Genomic DNA, 19,557 nt, shown 5'->3' with positions numbered 1-19,557 from the left:
ATTTAAAGTGTGGTTTCTGGCTGTTGAGAACCATCCTTTAGACATACCGAAGTCGAATCAGTCTCTTTTCACATGTATGTGCATACTGCTCCCTATCATGGCTGGATTCTAAGGTAATCACTGACTCATTCACAGGAGAGTTTTCCGCTGTGAATCTGCTTTGTGGAGAGATCGCTGCCTGTGCCTCCTCAGTGTGCTCCAGGGACTGACACACACAGGTCGCCTTCCTTGAAGGAAGGTGCACAGGCTTCTGTCTAAACCTGGGTCAGGAAAGGTCAGCACCGGAGGATGCAGGCCAGGGACTCAAAGACGCTGTCGCCGACCCAGTGACAAGAAAACTGCAAGTGTTAAATATTTGGAAAATAAGGGTAAGAGTAATTTACATTGTGCATGTGTGTGAGTGTGTGCTCCTGTGGACATGTGAGTATAGGTGTGCAGGTGTGTACGCATGTAAGTGCATGTGGCAATGCAGGTATGTATGTATATGTGTGTGAGAGTGCTGGTGTGCATATGTGGGATGCTGTGAATGTGCATATGTGTATATATGTGGGCACGGTCCTACTTCTGTGTGCATATGTGTACGTGGGTGGGTGGGTTCACGTTTGCATGTGTGTACAGGTATACAAGTATGTGTTCATGTGTGCATATGTGTAATAGTGCAAGTGTGGTGCATGTGTGTGTGGACATGTGTGATTGCTGATGTGAAATTATGTGTATGTGTGTAAGTGCAAATATGTACATGTGTGCACACGAGTGCATGTGTATGAGTGCATGTATTCAGGTGTACGTATGTGGCAGTGCAGGTATGTGTCTATGAGTGTACTTGTGCATATGTGTGCATGTGTGAGAGTGCAGGTGTGCATATATGCATGTGTGGGCTTCTGTGTGTATATATGTGCATGTGTGTGAGTATAGACATGCATGTGTGTACATGTGTATAAGAGTGTGAAGGTACCTATATCTGTATAATAGAATATATACATGCAAGCGTACATACAAATGGGTGCAGATGTACATGTGTGCATGTCAGTCCAGCTGTATGTGTACATGTGTGAGAGCACAGGTGTATGTATATAGGTAGATGTGTGCATATGCATGCCTGTGTGTCAGGTGAGTGTGAGCACAAGTGGATGAATATATGTGGATGATTGTGTGCATATGCATGCATGTCTGTGTACCTGTGCGTGCTGCTCATCAACTAGATAAGCAATTGTTATTAACAATAATTATTAAAGATAATCATTAAATAATTATTATTAAATAAGTAATTGTTACAGCTGAGCAATTACTATTAGCAACCACAGGGACCAGGTGAAGCGAATGCTGCTGGCCTTGAAGTCGGAGCACACAGGTGCGGTGGTCCTTACCTAGGTGGGAGAACATAACAGGTCGCTACATACAAGGGGCGTGGCCTCTGCATACAAGGGGCGTGGTCCTAGAGCGTCGTGCAGGTTGGGGAAGACCCAGAGCTTGTGAGGCCAGCGCCTTTGCCTGTCTGCCTCGCCACCCTGGAGCTCCACGCACCTCTCTCCCCTAGAGACTGTGGCCAGCCAGCTAAAGGGTCAAAACCATGCCTGTGAAAGGGGTGGCAGTCACCTTCAAATAGCGGTTCGGAGTGGCTGCCTCGCTGGCGGTCTTCCACTCCCCCGCATCCTCTTCCTTAAAATCCACAAAATATCCAGACACGGAACTGCTGCCCGAGTACACCGGGGCTTTCCACAGCATGACCAGAGAGGAGTCGCGGACCTCGCAGAACGTCAGGTCATAGGCGGGACCTGAAAAGTTACGAAGTCTGAGCAGCAGCGTGACCCTGCCTCCTGGTCAGGGCCCCACACACACACACACACACACACACACACACACACACACACCACTCGCGTGACCCCCAACCCCACCACTCCAGTGATTTCCCCTGCTGCCTTGGCAAGGGCTTCCCTCCACAGACATCGCATGTATCCTCTTCACACTCAGACATCACTCTCTCTAGAAGGTTCCTGATGGCTGGGGCTGGAAAGAGTCCAGCTTCTATCCCCCTCCATCAGGCACCTGGGTGAGTATGAATGAACCAAGTAATCCACAGTGCACATCACTCTCTCGGGCCAGCACGTGGGCATCAGAGACACAATGTGCAGAAACGGTTGCCATTGCTGTGCTACAAACCTCCCCGCATGCTAACACACATCACAGTTCTCTCCAGGATTCCAGCAAGCCACAGGAGTCTGGGCTTCCTCCGCATTCCCAGAGGAGCTCTTAGAAGCAATGGGAAAGAAAGGCGGCGTTTGTTGCCCAACTTCATCTTAATTAGATCTCACTGTAGCCAGTGTGTACTGTTACACCAGCTTGTATGAAGCCTTCGAGAAGACCCTGGAGGTGGGCATGGCAGGGCAGACCTGCAACTCTGGTTACTCCGGAAGCTGAGGCAGGAGGATTGAAAGCTCAAGGTCTGTCTTGGCTACAGAGTCAGTTCAAGCTAACTTGGCAACTTAGTAAAATCCTCTCTCAAAATAAAAATAGAGTGGTAATGGACAGGAGTTATGAAAGAGAATACAAAGCCAATATCTTCCCAGTTCTAACTCTGCTATAGACTTTTTTAAAGTTTTTAGTGGTAGAAAAGTGCGTGAAAATATATTCAATAGCAAAAGAGTAAAATTGCGAAGCTCTACAACTTCGGAATGCCTACAGACTTTGGGTCTGGTTAATTTCAGTGCATGATTTCTTTGTTATTTCTGAGTTTTTAACATAAAGTTGGTCTTTAAAATAAAAGAAAAAGGCTGCAGATGTAGCTGCATGATAAAAGGCTTGCTAAGCTGGTGGGAAACCCTGGCTTCATTCCCAGGGGCTGAAAAAGAGACCAGGAGGCAGGGGAGGAGGAAGAGAAAAAGAGGAAGAGGAGGAGGGAGAGGAGGTTGTTCTGAAGAGTCATTTCTAAGGGGGCTCAACTTAATTTAATAAAAATGGAGAAATAAAGAGGAACATAGGGGCATGGGAGAGAAAGAAGGAAGGAAGAGAGGAAGGAGGAAAGGAAGAAAGAGAAGGGAGGAGGGAGGAACGAAGGGAGGGAGGAAGGGAGGGAAGGAAGAAGGGAGGAAGGAGAGGAAAAGAGAAAGAGGGAAGGAAGCAGGATGTGCAACCAGCACTGCAACAATTGTGCTTCTCAGAGCTGGGGGCCCTGCTTCTCAACATCCTGGAGCACAGGAGTGAGGACCCTGGTGATGTTCTCTGCCTTGACTTGAGCAGGGCTCGTGGCTCCCTTCCTGCCTGGGACCTTTTGCCCTCATCTTCTCTTGGCTCCTTAGGAGCCGATGGCCACAGCCACATCTGTCTTGGGTCATACGTCAGGTGCCAGCTGCACATTGTGGACTCTGGGACATTCCCTCTGCTCTGTGGCCTGGGCTAGCGGCTCCCTCCATGCACTGCCTCCCCGGCTCTGTACTCAGGGCCCCTTCCCTGGCTGTGCTCGGTTGCCATGGTCCAATCTCATTACCACACGCAGCTCTTGCCACAGTCTGCACCATGGGCATGGCCGCCTTCTCACTGTGGAAGTAAGTGACAGCATACTAGCAGCCACCCAAAAGCCTGCTGTGGGAGCCCTCCTCTGGCCAGCTGTGCCGATGTAGGGAGGTCTGTCTGGGAAGACCGTCTCACCAGGTTCTGGCGCTGTCCAAGCCTCACACTTGAAATGCTCGCTGGGATCCGACGGCTGCCCGATCCCAGCCAGGTTGGTGGCGGCGATTTTGAACTCATACAGTGAGCCTTCTGTCAAGCCGTCCACCTGCATGGATTTTGTTTCAATTAATATAAGAAGTCAAAGCTGTGTGAAAATGCATAGGGACCGCGGAGGACTCACGATGAGTTTGCTAAGAGAAATGGAAGCGGAGTGAACAGTGCTGGAGAGTTAGACTAAATCATTGCAAAGAGGCCACTTCTGCACCTAGCATGTGGTAGTCATGACACATCAACTCTATGATGGCTCCCACCAGGCTGATACATGGTGACCTCTGGGCAGGTGAAGAGCTGGGCTGAGAGAAAAAAACGATGCCCATAAAGAGCAAATCAGGAGCAGGGGGGCAGCTCCAAGCCCTGCTCCGTCTCTGCAAACCCACCACTGGGGTTGATGCAATGGAGCAGGGTCTCGCAGAAACCCTGACTCCAGCCTGGCTTAAGTAATGCTGGGTTAACATTCACTGTAGTCACCGGACCTGTCTCCTGTCGTCGCTACAAAATCTACTCCCTAAGTTCAAGTGCTGTCTGAGTTTCATGGCTTTTCAAGTTGCTACAGTCTTCGGTCTACAAAGAGAACTGGGGTCTCTGTCAGTCATGGGCAAGACCGGAAAGGAAGATCTTTGACCCAGCAGCTTGGCACGATGAAAGCCATATCCAGGTCTGGATACTGATTTCCAAAGCGAGACCTTGGTGGTTAAAGTGCTTTATTCCCCAGAGGGCAGAGCCATCTCACCTACAGAGTAAGCAAAGAGTTCTGCCAGGGGCACAGGTCCAATAAAGAGCCACTGGATGCTGAGGGTGAACTTGGAAAGTATCAATATTGTCACACACATTGAGTTTAAGTCACACACATCGTAACATGTAAGTATTGTAAATATAGTTTAAATGTTACAACATTATATTATAAAATATATCATAAAGCAGTTTTCTATATGATGGATATTAGACTGCTAAGAACTCCCCCAAATTCTCATTTTTCCAATGTGTCTGCTATGATCAGTTTTTATGTGTTGGTGATGAGGTGAACTCGTTCATCACTGCTCAGATGAGAAAGACGTCAGCAGTTGACATCAAAATCAAGGGTTTGACTCCAGATCTGTCACTCCCTCTGCATCTGGGTGTGACACACTGGGACAGGAGATGGGAAACACTGGGATTTCTAGGAAAGGGTGATGTGGTGGTTTGGAAGAAAATGGCCCCCAAAGGGAGTGGCACTGTTAGGAGGTGTGGTCTTGTTGGGGGAAATGTGTCACTGTGGAGGCGGGCTTTGAGGTCTCATATATGCTCAAGCCACCTTCAATGTCTCAGACCACTTCCTGTTGCTTCTGAGTCAAGATGTAAGAACTCTCAGCTCCTTCTCCAGCACCATGTCTGTCTGCATGCTGCCATGCTCCCTGCCATGACAATAATGGACTAAACCTCTGAAACTGTAAGCCACCTCAATTAAATGTTTTCCTTTATAAGAGTTGCCATGGCCATGGTGTCTCTTCACAGCAATGGAAACCCTGACTAGGACAGGTGGTTATTGACAAAGAGCAGTGTTCTCCCATCAGCACTTGCCCAGCTAGATCCTTACCACCACCACCACCACCACTCTCACCCTCCCCCTCCCCCCCCGCCCCCGTTTCCCCCATTCTTCACACACACAGGGCTGGGATCCTAGAATGGAACACTGCCAACTGGTCATTAACTGACTATGAAGTCTTCCTAACATGGCCTCTTTATTGCTTCTTAGCTTCCTAAGATCCATCTAAATCCAAACGCTATGCCCTCCTAATTCTAGGATTTTTTTTTAACTACTTCTATTTCAGGATCAAAGGACCCAAAAGCCAACTGAACTCTGAAACTCTGAATGGAGTCCACCCAAAGGTCACCAGAGGTCACCTAGGCAAAAGCAAAGGACAGACAAAAAAAATAACTAACCGTCAAAATCCTCTCTTTGACAGGCGAAGAGTTGACTTCATGCCAGTTCTTATGGTGTACTTCTCGCTTGTCTAGGTAGTAGCCCAGGATGGCCGAGCCACCGCTGAATTTAGGCACCTTCCAGCCCAGGGTCATGGAGTGGCCGTCGCAGTTGAGAAGGGTGATCCCGTATGGATGAGAGGGGACAGCTACGAGGACACAGAAGCATGGCAGTCACGAGGGCTCTGTATCCCTCCTCCCACCAAGCAGCCACCTTTGGAGTCACAGCGGGGAACAGACGCACAGGCATCCCTGCTCCCTTCAAAGGAGGTGAGTTTAGAAGTGCATTTAGGTCACACTCCATTTTATTTCCTGGGGCAGGGGCTTTCATCTGTGTCCATTGCTCTTTCTAAACGCAGTTTCAAGCATCATGATGGTGGGACAGGAACCTGTTTAAAACCTGGTCCAGACATGCAGCAGGTGCCCTGTGGCCCCCTGAAGGTGGGCAAAGGCAGCTTTCCAATCTGCCTATGAGAAGAACAATCACCATGTGGCCAGAAGGGGGCAGCACCATCCATTGCGTAGGCTTTAACTTCTTGGTCAGGTAAGAAAACTTCAGACTAATATGGGTACATAGCTCATGTTTCCCTGTTTGGTCACCATGTCCAGAGGAATGTCACCTTCCCCAACAAGCTTATGAGTGTGCTGCAGCTTCCCGCTGACTGAAGACTGGTTCGTCCTCAGTAATTCCCAGTGGGAGCAAGTACGAGCCTTCAGCTTCCTGCCGTAGGAATGAGGTAAAAGGCAACTAAGGGTGAGCACAAGCCTTCTGGGAGGGCAGAGCCGTGTGAATCAGAAACAAATGTCTCTGCTCCTGTGCTCACCTGGGAGTGACCAGAGTCCTCAGACTGTCCTCAGAAGTCCCAGAGCTGGGAGCAGTGGTTAAACAATCCCAGCATGTGAGAGGCAAAGGTAGGTGGAGCTCTGTGAGTTCAAGGCCAGCCTGACCTACATAGTGAGTTCCAGGCAAGCCAAGATTACATAGAGACCCGGTCTCAAAAAACATAAAAAAAACCGGGGGGGGGGTCCCAGAAATAGTATTGCTGGGGGTGGGGAAAACCTTAACTTCTGAAAATGGTGGTAAAGTTATTCGGAGTCCAAAACAAAAACCTAAACGTATCTCTTAGGAATGAAGAGCGAATACTGTCACGGAAATATGCATATGTGGCTGACGTTGGTATTTTAAAGTATTCCTCCTGCAACTGCTCGGCAGCAGAGTGAGCCCCACAAAAGGCTACAGCGACATGAGTAAGACACTGAACACGGGAGAGCACCTCGTGTAGGGACAGCCAAAAGGTCTTGTCACCACTCAACTCAAACGGCAGAGAGAGCCTCAGGAGCCCCGGAGCAAGCTGGCTCCCTAAGCTAGTCCTGTCCCCAAGCTGTAGCTTCAGGGGAGAAACCCTGCCCCAGGAAATAAACTGGAGTGTGACCTAGAAGACCTCTCAGGCCTCCACACTCACGCACCCACAGGAGCATGAGCACTCACTCTCTCGCACGCGCGTGCGCGCACACACACACCACACCACAGATGTGTGCAAAAAAATGGATCTGGATTGTCCTGTTTGATCAAAATAACAGACATTTAAAATATTCATGGATAGGACCAGGCAGTGACAGGAAAGCCACACCGGCTTTCTCCTTGAAGGCACATGTTTCAAAGGAATAGTCATGGCGGATAGTGGATATCCTCACCTGAGTATGGCGCTGTTGTGATCCCTTCCATATTTAATTGGCATGGTGTTGGCCTGCTACCATTTCCCCTCACACTGCCATTCCCAGGACAAACAGCCCACTGGGAGGTGTGGACTCTGTAACAAGCCCCGCCCCTACCACCTTTATCCCCTGTATCAGTGCTCTAGGTGGTGTGGCAAGTGTTTATTCACACAGAGATTATAACCCGAAACAGAGACAGAAGAGCCCGTAATCTACGTACTGAGGGCCGCCTGGACCTTGATGACCTCCGACTCCTGGGAGTTCTCGCTGGTCCCCACCGCGTTGACAGCCTTAACCCGGAAGATGTACTGCTCCCCAGTGGTTAAGCCATGCACCACGAACCTGAGGGACATGACCAAGAGTCACACAGCACAAGTCCCAGCTTGCTGCTCCCCACCACCGAAGTAGAAGTCACTGGGGTCCTTCATATAAAAATTCTCACTTGATCTAAACCTGAGTTTATTTTCCCTGTAAACCACACACATCCATCCTCATTTTCTGTGTCAAGAAATAATTCACTGTTTAGGGTAAAAAAGCAAGCCAAAAGCCCCGATTAGACTGCATTTAGTGTCAAAGTCTGAGACCCTACCTTCAGTGTTTTATCTGGAGCCTCTCTAGAGTGAAGCTCTGCTATAGCATTCGATTCCTCACATCCAAGAGGTCTGTGCATGGAAAATAAATGCAGGACTATGGGTAGAGACTAGGACCTCGAATTCACAAAGAGCAAGTTGGAGCACTGGCTTTGACACCCGCCGCCAGACCGTAGGTCCCTTGTCATGATCCTTAACCCCTACAAGGCTCTGCTTCCCCTCCTGGGGAGCAGGGATGCTCAGTCCTCACAGAACTGCCATGAGCATCAACTGGAGAACCATCCAGAAAGAACTCAGCCCACCTGCCTTACACACAGCAAGCATTCGGGAAATACAAGCGGTTGTTAAGAAGCTATAGTCAATACAATTTAACCACCTCCTTCAGACTCCTCCTGAGAATACGCCCCAGGTCTCTTCTGTTGCTGGCATATGGGTCTTTCTCCTGTTGCTGGCAGTGGACTGATAGACCATCTAGCTGTTATTCTTTTATGTCCCTGGATTTTTACAATATGCCTTTTTAAAAGAATTCTTGCCGGGCGGTGGTGGCGCACGCCTTTAATCCCAGCACTCAGGAGGCAGAGCTATGTGGATCTCCGTGAGTTTGAGGCCAGCCTGGTCTACCAAGTGAGTTCCAGGAAAGGCGCAAAGCTACACAGAGAAACCCTGTCTCAAATAAATAAATAAATAAATAAATAAATAAATAAATAAATAAATAAAAGAATTCTTTTTAAGGGAAGATGGTGGAGCTGCCACTAAGACCCTCCACAGCGGCCATTGCGATTGCGACTGCACTTCCCTGTGAAGCACATCGTACAGGAAACACAAACCCAGACAATCCATGTGTCCTGGGCAGAGAGCAGAAGTGGGAAAGTTCCAAACGTAAAGACTCCTCCGGCTTCCCACTGCCAAAGACATGCGTCTCCTCGGGGGCACTGCCCAGCCAGGGGCTGATCATTCCCTGTCCTAACCCTGTCAGGGGCTGAGAAGAACAAAACTGCCCTTATATATGCAAAGAAGGGTTTGCCCTGCTGTGTGTCAAGTACTCTGACCCCCACATAAATCTAATTTAAAATATTAAGGAAATGGCAATTGTTGTTACATATTGTATACATAGGTTTGATTCTTGCATTGCCAACCATGCATTTATACAATCAAAATAATAATAGGCAAAGGTTAGTTTTATCAGTAGACAAGTTATCTCAGTGATGTGACCTGCCTATCTCAAGTCAGCACTAACATGTGCGACTAAACAAAAGGATCGTGTCTACAGGGGAGACATTGGCATTCTACTGTGGTATCTCCAGCTCTGGAAGCCAAACCATGTCCAATGCCCTGCCTCTGTGACAGTGGGTTGGTTGCTAGGTGATGGGGGGTGGCACCTGTTATATCCAATGGGTTTGTGGTTGCATGGCTCCCACAGGTTTGTTCCCGCCACACAGCAGTCCACATAGTAGCCCAGCAGGTCCTCCTCATGCTTTGGCCTGTCCCACTGCACCACGACAGAGGTCTTTGTATTCCTAGAGGCAAGCACCCGGCCAGGAGCAGATGGGACCACTGAGGGGAGACAGGAAGATAGATGTGATCAGCATGTGGGCCATTCCAGAGAGCCACCTTGTCCCCAAGGTGTAAAATCCAGGTTTAATACTCTACAAAGAAGTGAGTTCTGGTGGGGCTGTGGGACCAGGGCCTCTTCCTGAGTCACATGACTGGTAGGAAAGGAATTACCACTGTGGAATCTTCATTTCCATGAGGCTGCTAGAGGTTCTAGTGCATGCAGGCTTTGTTTGACGGCCGTGTTTGAAGTAAGACACACTGATGTCCTATTTTGGAAGATCTACAAGGATACTCAGTGGGATCACAGTTTGACCATCGCGTCTTCTGCCTTTCCCCGGTGGGCTATAGTCAAAGATCCTCCAGCCACTCCAGAACCAACCACCTCAGACACATTCCCAGTGTTCAGTGATTATTGTCACTTTGTGTGTATGTCATTAAGCGAAGGAAAAGGCCAGGGCCTCTCTTCGGAGACTACCGGTGTGGTATCTGTGGTCCTGGGTTTGATTTCTAAGAGCCTGGGTGATAATGGAAACAGGGCCACAACCCAAGGAGGATCTGAAGGCAGCCTAGGTCTCCATCCCCAATAGCAGCTCACTGTCATCTCCAGCTTTTGTAAGGTGTGGTACCAAGGAGAGAGGATGCCCTGATGCTCAGAATGAGAATACCTAATACTAGGCACATCCTGTACAAAGCCTCCTGAGAATACACCCCTGTTAGGGATCAGGGGGCCTCCTGAGAGGGCTACGCTTTGGGGTGGACGGCAACTCCGAGTTTCTATGAGCTGCATTTGAAACTTTCTGACCAGGATCTTCAAGTCAGATGAGCAAGTAACCACCCTGGGTTTAGGGTTGGGGCTGTTAAGTGACCATGGCCTAAACATACATTTTAATCCAGGCATTACTAGGTGTGGTGGCATATGTTTATGATCGCAGCACTCGAGGGCCTGAGATGGAACGGTTACTAAGAGCTTGAGGGTGGATAGGGCTACACAGTGAGGCCCTGTCCCGATGAACAAACCAACAAATCACGTGTGGGTTTCATGAAAGGAAGACAGGCCTTCGGAGAAACACTGAGTGCTGGCCATAACATGGCGCCAGCCTCTCGCGGCTTGTGAACGGACTCGACACCACGCACGCAAGGCGCTCCAGCACCTGCATTCTCTCACCGAAGTGGTGCCCGGGCCACCGTATTTTCAGCCTTGCTGCTGTGGATTCTGGTTGTGTGCCATGACTTACCAATCACGTCCTGTGCCTGAATGGGTGGCGTTATCTCTGACGGGTCGCTCAGGCCATGTTTATTGGCTGACAGGACCCGGAACACGTAGGACTTCCCCTCGGCCAAATCGAAGACGGCATACCGAGGCGATCTGACTGCTGTCTGGGCATTGACCCGCTGCCAGCTGCCGCTCCCAACTGCAGACTGCGGAAGGAACGGAACGGGAGGTCAGAGTCTCGGAAAGATGGAAGAGAGGGTAATTAGAGAGAGTTTAGGAGAGGATTTATGACATTCCCACACCACTTAAGGAGTCACAGTTCAGTTAGAAATGTTACCATTCTGCAGCTACTTAGGGTGGTGGCCTGACATGCTCTATGTGTCCACAGGTGCATAGGTCATACAATGGTGAGGTCACATATCTAAACCACGGAGCTACTTAGCTCATGAGTAAAGGCCTTTGGGGGATTATATCATTTTGTTAAACTCAGTATCCAAGTTCATAAAAACTAAGTAAGAGAGAATACATAAGGTATAACGGTATATCTTTAAAAGTATAGAGATATAATTTGTTGAATATGGGTGTGTGTGTGTGTGTGTGTGTGTGTGTGTGTGTGTGTGTGTGTGTTCTACTAGGCTGTGACATAAAATGAGTCTGCCTTTACTTAAATCCAGGAAATGAAGCCTCAAGCTGCTCCAACACATGGTTCCCTCTACAAGGTCGCCATCCAGTGGCTGTGCATGGCTTACACGCAAACACTGAACAGTGGTAGATCTCAAGAAACCAGCAGTCCTTGGGAGAAATTGGAAGGCAGGTCCCAGTGTGTAAACTCCACTCCTCCCCTAAACCATGGGGACGTAGGAACCAAACAGTTGAGCGACAGCTCTGTTACCCAGACAACAAAGCTCAGTTCCCACAAGTTTCCATAGCAGAGCAGCTACCTGTGAGGGACCAGCCCCCAGGTCTCAACCCTGCCCTCCACTATTTAACCTCCTCTTATACAACAGTGGTCAGGCTCTATGGAGACCAATGGACTCACAGCCCCTAAGTAAAGCATAGAAAAGAGGGTGGCCGCCTGAGCGCGGCCTTCTTGGAAGCTTGGCCACAATACCTTCTCAATGAAGTACATCAAGGGCTCCTTGCCGCGGGGAGAAGGGGGGTCCCAGCTGAGGACAACATAGTTTCTGCTGACCTCTGAGGCCTGGACATTGGTGGGAGGCCCTGGAATCTGAACGTCACCTGCAGAAAAAAATGAACTGAGTGAGGGCTGTGTGGTGACACTCAGTCATTCCCCAGCATAACCCAGGGCACAAATGACTATCCTAGTGAGCTGGGGGTATGGCTAAGAGCAACAGCTGTTCTTCCAAAGGGCCTGGGTTCGATTCCTAGCACCTACATGATAGTTATAACTCTAGTTTCGGGGGATCCAGTGCCCTTCTCTGGCTTCTGAGTATACCAGTCATGCACATGGTACACAGACATACATGCAGGCAAAATACTCATAACACATAAAATAAATATTTCTTGAAAGGTTGCCACGCTACAGTTGACCATTTCTACTCAGAGAAGGCAAACAGATCCTAAGATTCCTTATCCAGAGTCAAAAACACTCCAATAAAGATCACTCCATTTTATTTCTGATTTCAAAAAAAAAAAAAAAAAAAAAAAAAAAAAACAGTTCCTAAGAGTCTCCTATAAAGGCCTTTCAGAGTTTCTACAGGACAGAGGAATCCGAATCCAGAAGTAATCAAGCAAAACCAGGATTGTCTCTTGCTAGGATCTGCTCAGGCAGCATTTGCCGAGGAGCCTGCCCTGGCCACACCTCCCTGATGTCTCCATACTGTGGGCTGAAGTCTTACATTAGCTCCTAAGGCACGCTGCTCTTTCCTCCCTCCAAAGATCCATAAACGTTTGCAAGCACTGTAATCTGTGCCTGTTTATTTGAACTTCAGGAGAGATGGTGATAAGCCCTTTGCAAGTAACTGTGAAGGGGTATTTATGATCAAAGACATCTGGTATACCTCCGTCCCCTCTCACCTACCTCCATTGTTTAAATACATGTGAGGTGGTAGATATTTGTGTTCGAATTTATGAGAGAATTTCACAGGTCTCTTTAATTGTTAGACAAAATATTATGACTTTCAGTTAGATTAGCACATGATTAAAATGGTTTGAACAGTCCCCAGGACATCTCTCTGCCCTTTGCAATATCTAGTTGCTCCCTTGGGACTCAGCTCCAGCCGGCAAATGGAGCAGCCACATGGAAACAGCACAAAACAAGATCGGGTTTCACTCTGAGAGTCCCTTCCCAGAGCACAGCGCTCGGGTTCAGCCTGGTCTGGAATCCCGCCGCTCAGTGGGTTGAATTTCACCGAGGAGTCAGCATGTCTCCAGGAAAGTGGGGGGACAGAGGTGACTGAGGGAATGGGGAGCAGCCCAGGTCCCCACTAGCCGTTCTCAACCCTTACTTGTGTATAACAACCAAAAGGGCACATGCAAGGACACCAGAGAAAGGCACAGAAAAGCCTGTCGAATTCCCAGAACCTGATAACTCGCTTCCGGTGGGACAAACGAGGAGGACATATCGTAGACTGCTCCCACCATCCTGGAGCAGGCCGGAGCTACAAACCAAATGTCACCCTTCAGATCTGAGAACTATCTGTGTACTTTTGGGTACACAGCCTCTAGGCGAGAAATAATAACCCTGCTGGGCGGTGGTGGTGGTGGTGGCGGCGGCGGCGGCGGCGGCAGCGGCGGGGCGTCGGTGCACGCCTTTAATCCCAGCACTCAGGAGGCAGAAGTAGGCGGCGGATCTCTGTGAGTTCAAGGCCGGCATGGGCTACAGAGTGAGTTCCAGGAAAGGCGCAAAGCGACACAGAGGAACCGTGTCTCAACAAACCAAAACCAAAATAAAAATAAAAATAAAAACCCAGCCTTTGCAAACAGAGAGCTCCCAGGGAGGATGAAATTCTTGACTCATTAAGATTTTCTACACTACCTTGGGGAGAGTAAGCAACAGCTCTGCAGAGACCCTAGCCACAGACAGAAGAAACCAGGCTGGGAATGGCCTAGGAGCCAAGAATGAACTGATGAGATTCACAGAAACACAGCTAGGTTAAAGGGAGAGGTTTGTAGAGACAAAGATGAAAGAAAATGACCAAATACATCTCCTTGTGCCTTTTGCTGTAGAACTGGATGCAGCTGGTTCGCTACAAATACCTTTGACCTCTGTTCACTTCCTACCAGTTCTATTGGGCCTTAACTCAGTAAGCCATGGTTACACTGGATGCAGATAGAGAGATGGGCATATGTATAATTGTGCTATATACTCTATGTACAGAAATACTTCAGACTAAAGCTGTTTGGATAACAAAAATACAATATGTATAACTACATATATGTGTGTTATTTTTATCTTGTTATTGTTTAAAATATCCATATCCATCATCTTTTTTCCCTTGGACAATGACACTGCTCAGTTCCATCTAGAGCACAGAATGGGAGCCTGGACCACATCCAGTGCCACAGCCATTGAGAGGTTGAGCTGGCGTTTAAGCTTGGGGCTTCTGGGTCCCAATCCTGGGCTTTGTACCCTCTGTCAACCCAAGAAAACCATCATCATCCCAGAAGAAGTTTCCTTAAATTGCTGAAAGCTAAGGTTGATTTGGAATTTGTAGAGCTCTCAAGGGACCAGAAGTCAAGAGAATGAGAAACCAAAGCCAAGGGCTACAATTTCCAGAAGAGATGATCAACTGAACACATAGGGTACTAGCTCCCTGGTCCAAGGCAGATCACAGGATCCTGGATATGGAATCAGTAGAACGAAATCAATCTTGCAGGGGTAGCAGGATCACTGGGTAGCTAAAAGGGTGACCTGGATTCAATCCCCAGAACCCACATGCTCTAATTTCATTTCTGTTACTGTGATAAAACACTCTGACCAACAGCAACTTAGGAGAGCAATGTGTTTATTCAGCTCGTGATTTACAGCCCATCACTGTAAGAAGTCAGGGTGAGAACTTGAAGCAAGACGATGGAGGAACACTACCTGCTGGCTCATTGGACTTCATGCTTCTCTAGCTAGCTTTCTTGTGTTCCCCAGAACCACCCACACAGAGACCGGTGCTGCCCACAGTGGGCTGGTCCCTCCTACATCAATTAACAACCAAGACAATGTGCCACAGACATGTCCACAGGTCAGTCTTATCTGGGAAATACCTCAACTGAGACTCCGTTCTCAGGTGACTCAGGGCTACATCAAGTTGACAGAGAAAGCTCATTAGGACACCACATAAAGGTGGAAAGCAAGAGCTAACCCCACAAAGTTGTTCTCTGACCTCCACAATCACACACACACACACACACACACACACACACACACACACACACACACGACAGACAAACAGAGAGACAGAGGGAGAGACTCACACAGAGATAAAGTTTTAAAATACACAAATAAAAACAATCTTAGTAAATTACACAGGATCACATCTTAGCCACCCCAAGAACGGACCATCCTTTTTTGATGTGATAATTCAGGAAATATTGGAAAGGGTAAATTACATTAAGGAATGAGCATCGGCATGAATGAAATGCTTACATTAAGGGGCGAACCAACTGAGATGGGCGTGAAAACAAGAAAGGCTAGGAGCACAACACAGGGACCGAAATAGCTGAAGTGCTTTTCTTGGTCATAAAAGTGATGCTTTCATTTCACTCAAACAAATGTCTAAAGGAACATTTGAACTTAAAGAAGTCAGAGCCAAGGAGGTAGGGAGGTTCAATGCCAGAGTCGTGATGGGTGTGTGCAAAACACTGGCTTGATTCCTCAGCACTGTGGGGGTGGGGGAGGAGGAGGGAGAAAAGGAAGGAGGGCCAGATTCTATGAAACGTTATAGAACAAGGGGCTTGCTAGTAGCAAATACTTGAACTCAGACATGATTTGCTTTAAAACACTATAGAATCTCTTTAAAGATTAGTTAAGTATTTATGTTTAAATGACCAAAGGAAACAGGCTGCCCTGTTTAGTTCTCAGTGTCACTTGAGAAGAGGCTGAAGAATTGCCTCTATCAGCTTGGCCTGTAGGCATGTCTATGGGATACTGTCTTGGTTGCTAATTGATGAAGAAGGGCCCCAGCCCACTGTGGGCGGTACTATGCCTAGGCAGATGGTCCTGAGCTGTATAAAAAAGCTATCAAACCATGAGCCAAGAAGCCATGAAGAGTAAGTTCCTCCACAGTTTCTGCTTCAGTTCCTATCCTGATTTTCCCTCGATGGTAGACTGTAACCAGAGATGTAAGATGAAATAAACCCTTTTCTCCCCAAGTTGCTTTTAGTTAGAGTGCTTTTATTTTTATCATAAAAACAGAATAAAACTAGAATACAAACTTACTCTCCAAGTCCTCTCCATTGACACCAGAACCTTAATTCACACCCAGCTTGTTGGAGACTGTAGGAATATTCTTTGCAAGCACAGACTCACACCAGATCAGCATCCTATTCCAAGGTCCCCAGTCCTCTACCTCGGGGTCTCATCTTCGACCTTCCAAGGCTAGCCACGTGACTAGGTATTAGCCTCAGGAATGCTCTGATGTGTGAACAAAACACTGCCACATCCAAGAATGTAGCAACCACGAGGAAGGGTAGAACCAGCTGGAAAGGAGGTGCAGGGAGGGGACCAGGGGTGCAGCTGAATGCCCTCAGCTTCTTCCTCTGGCAATCGAGCCACGGTGACTGCAGGCAGAATCTCACCGTATCGACCCTGTTATTGCTATGGAAATGCTTCGTTGACTCGACATTTTTCTTTATGCAACATTATTCTTTACTCAACACGCTTCCCAAATGCATCCATGCCTATAGACTATAAAAGGTGGCTCCTCTAGCTAGGTAGGCAGAGCTGGAAGGTCTCTGCCTTTGGGAGTTTTACTAGGCTCTGCTGCTTCACAGTACCACAGGTTTCATCACAGACCCACGGCATTTGTGATGCAAGCTGCACCTTCTCACCGTGGCCTTTGTTATGGGGTGTGAATTCCATCGTCCACATTGGGAGAGCACAGCATTTCTCCACTAATCCTACATCCCATGAGAGTGAAATCGAATGCTTTTCCTCCCCCAGCATGCCAATCCTCCCATTTATACAGGCCTGCTCACAGCAAGACTATCTTCTCCAGTATATCTCAGAGCCATTTCTCAGTCATTCCAATATTTGTGTTTCAATAGATCCTGCACTGGGCAGAGTGCTAGACTGAGGGAACCAGACAGTTACGGAGAGTTGTAAGCCACCCTGCCAGGGCCAGTTTCCTCTACTGAGTATTGATCAGGTGTCTCTCGTGGCTTTACAGGTCTTCTGGAGATACATGTTTGACGAAGACCAGTAGTGCCACCTCGAGGTCACCTCTGCAGAATCCCCAAGTGCTCTCCATGGAACTTTACTTCCTCTGTGGTCAGGGTTAGGGTACACTCCTTCAGAGACCCCACAGCCTTCACAGGGTAGAAGACACAATGTGAGGCTTCTCCTATGGAGACTGTGTACTGCAAACCTAAAAGTCAATCCTAGCCACCAACTGCCCTAGGAGGAACCTTCTCGAATACTGTGATTTTGAAGAAGAGCCAAGAAGCACCCCTGCTTCGCTGGTGGCTTCCAACTGATTTGCAGTCTTTCTAGAAGAAGAGGAAGAGGGAGAAAGTGTGTGTGTGTGTGTGTGTGTGTGTGTGTGTGTGTGTGTGTGTGTGTAAGAGGACAACTTTTAGGAGCTAGTTTTCTCCCCTTCCATTATGAGTCCCAGGAATCAATAAGTCACCAAGCCCTGGAATGTTACTTTTTAAGTTTCTGTTCAGTGTATTGTGGTCTGGATATAAGACCAACCAAAATCTGGGGATGTCTCATTCATGGTGTGATATATGTCACCTCAGTCCCTCTTTCCAGTTGTCTTGGGATACATGTTAATGAGACCTAGTCACAACATCAAGCTTTAATAAGAGAAATGCAATCTTTCAAGAACGCCATTTGAAAGGGGAGTTGCAACCCATTTCAGTTCAAATGTTAGGAATAAAATTCTTGCTGAAAAGGTTAAAATAAAATAAAACATTCTTTCACTCAGAGTGTTGGTAAGATGGGGAGTCACTCAATGGGTACAGTGCTTGTTGACCTCCAGCCCCTGTCTAAAAAGCCAGGTGTGCACACTTGTAATTCTAGCACTCAGGAGGCAGAGACAGGTGAATCCCTGGGATTCATCACTGTTTGACAAGCTCCAGGCCATTGAGAGATACCTTGTCTCAAGAGAGAGGGAAGGAAGAGACAAAGAGGGTGGGAGGGAGAGAGAGAGAGAGAGAGAGAGAGAGAGAGAGAGAGAGAGAGAGAGAGGATGATACCTGCGAAATGACAAAGTTGTCTGTTGTTTGTTTTTACTCTTTTGCTCTTTGAGGGCCCACTACCCAGCTCCCAAATAAATCACACACAGAGGCTTATTTTTAATTATAAATGCCCAGCCTTAGCTTGGCTTGTTTCTTGTCGGCTTTTTTAACCTAAGTTAACCTGTCTATTTTTTGCCTCGGGCTTTTTCCTTTTTCTATTTCTGTATATCTTTCTTTCTTATCCCATTGCTGATTGTGTAGCTAGGTGGCTGGCCCCTTGTGTCCTCCTCCTTCTCTTGCTTCTTCTTTCTTTTCTCCCAGATTTCTCCTTCTATATATTCTCTCTACCTACCAGCCCCGCCTATCCTTTCTCCTGCCTTGCTATTGACTGTTCAGTTCTTTATTAGACCATCAGGTGTTTTACACAGGCACAGTAACACAGCTTCACAGAGTTAAATGCAGCATAAACAAAAGTAACAACACACTTAAAATAACATTCTATGACAGTTGTCCTCTGGCCTCTAGATGTACATGCATGCATGTATGCAAACACGCATGCATGCATGTATACACACACACACACACACACACACATGCGCGCGCACACTAATAAATACATAAATAAATAAGGGCCCAACATCAGCTAAGAATCATATCTCAGCTTCACCTGCAGGAGTCCCTAGAAGATGCATTTGGGCCCAACTAGAAGAGTGCTTCCCAGACATACTACAGCTTGATCATTGTCCGCTCTGTCCTCAGCCTCTCTCATCTCTAACTAGAGCCCTCAAGTTCACAAAGCTGAAAAAAAAGAGGATTCTTACCTTCAAGGTCATCCTGGTAGATGACGATTTCTTTCTCTCCTTCCAAATGAATCGCTGCAGAGAAAAGAGGACAGTGACTTTGACATCCAAGGGTTCCCTGAAGGAAGCACAGTTTTCCCTAATTGGGGGTGAGTTGTGAGCTGGCTCAGCATTTAGGCAACAAAAAGTTATGGGGGTCATGACTTCTGGTATTTTGAAAGTGTTCCTGGTAATTAGAGGGTCAAAGGACTCATAGTAAGGTAAAAATAGTGACTCCGGTGAATCATGATGAAGGATCTAGTCCCATGAAAGAATCTGTGCCATAGAATTTAAAACTCAGGCACAGAGTGGTTTTGTGTTGAGACCTAAGTCCCACTATGTATAGAAACTGTGCCATCAAAAGTTGGAGGACATGTGACTTTAGGCAGCCTAGATTCCAGTGCACTGCTTGGTGAAGACAAGAAGCATTGTTGTGAAGCACAGGTATCAACCTCTATTCCTAAAGGCATGTCAATCACCTCCAAGCCAAAAGACAATATTGATGGAGATGCTGAGAATGAGGAAATATCTCTTGCCACACTCCTCATGGGATATCATGCTTACATGCAGTGGGTAACAAAGAACGAAATAACTACATGCATGTAAT

General features: G+C 47.6%; 1 protein-coding gene across 1 annotated transcript in view; it reads right to left on the bottom strand.

Annotated features, from left to right (window-relative positions):
• Myom2 (myomesin 2) overlaps positions 1-19,557 on the bottom strand; it is a 69,570-nt gene that overhangs the window by 23,466 nt on the left and 26,547 nt on the right. Inside the window, 8 exon segments of the mRNA XM_028859818.2 lie at positions 1,597-1,775; positions 3,646-3,772; positions 5,647-5,834; positions 7,622-7,743; positions 9,371-9,545; positions 10,781-10,964; positions 11,870-11,997; positions 18,933-18,986. Of these exon segments, the coding sequence (XP_028715651.1) occupies positions 1,597-1,775; positions 3,646-3,772; positions 5,647-5,834; positions 7,622-7,743; positions 9,371-9,545; positions 10,781-10,964; positions 11,870-11,997; positions 18,933-18,986 (1,157 nt within the window).

This window comes from Peromyscus leucopus, chromosome 17 (assembly GCF_004664715.2).
Source record: "Peromyscus leucopus breed LL Stock chromosome 17, UCI_PerLeu_2.1, whole genome shotgun sequence".
In the NCBI taxonomy this organism is placed as follows: Eukaryota; Metazoa; Chordata; class Mammalia; order Rodentia; family Cricetidae; genus Peromyscus; species Peromyscus leucopus.
This window is presented reverse-complemented; position numbering and strand designations above follow the sequence as displayed.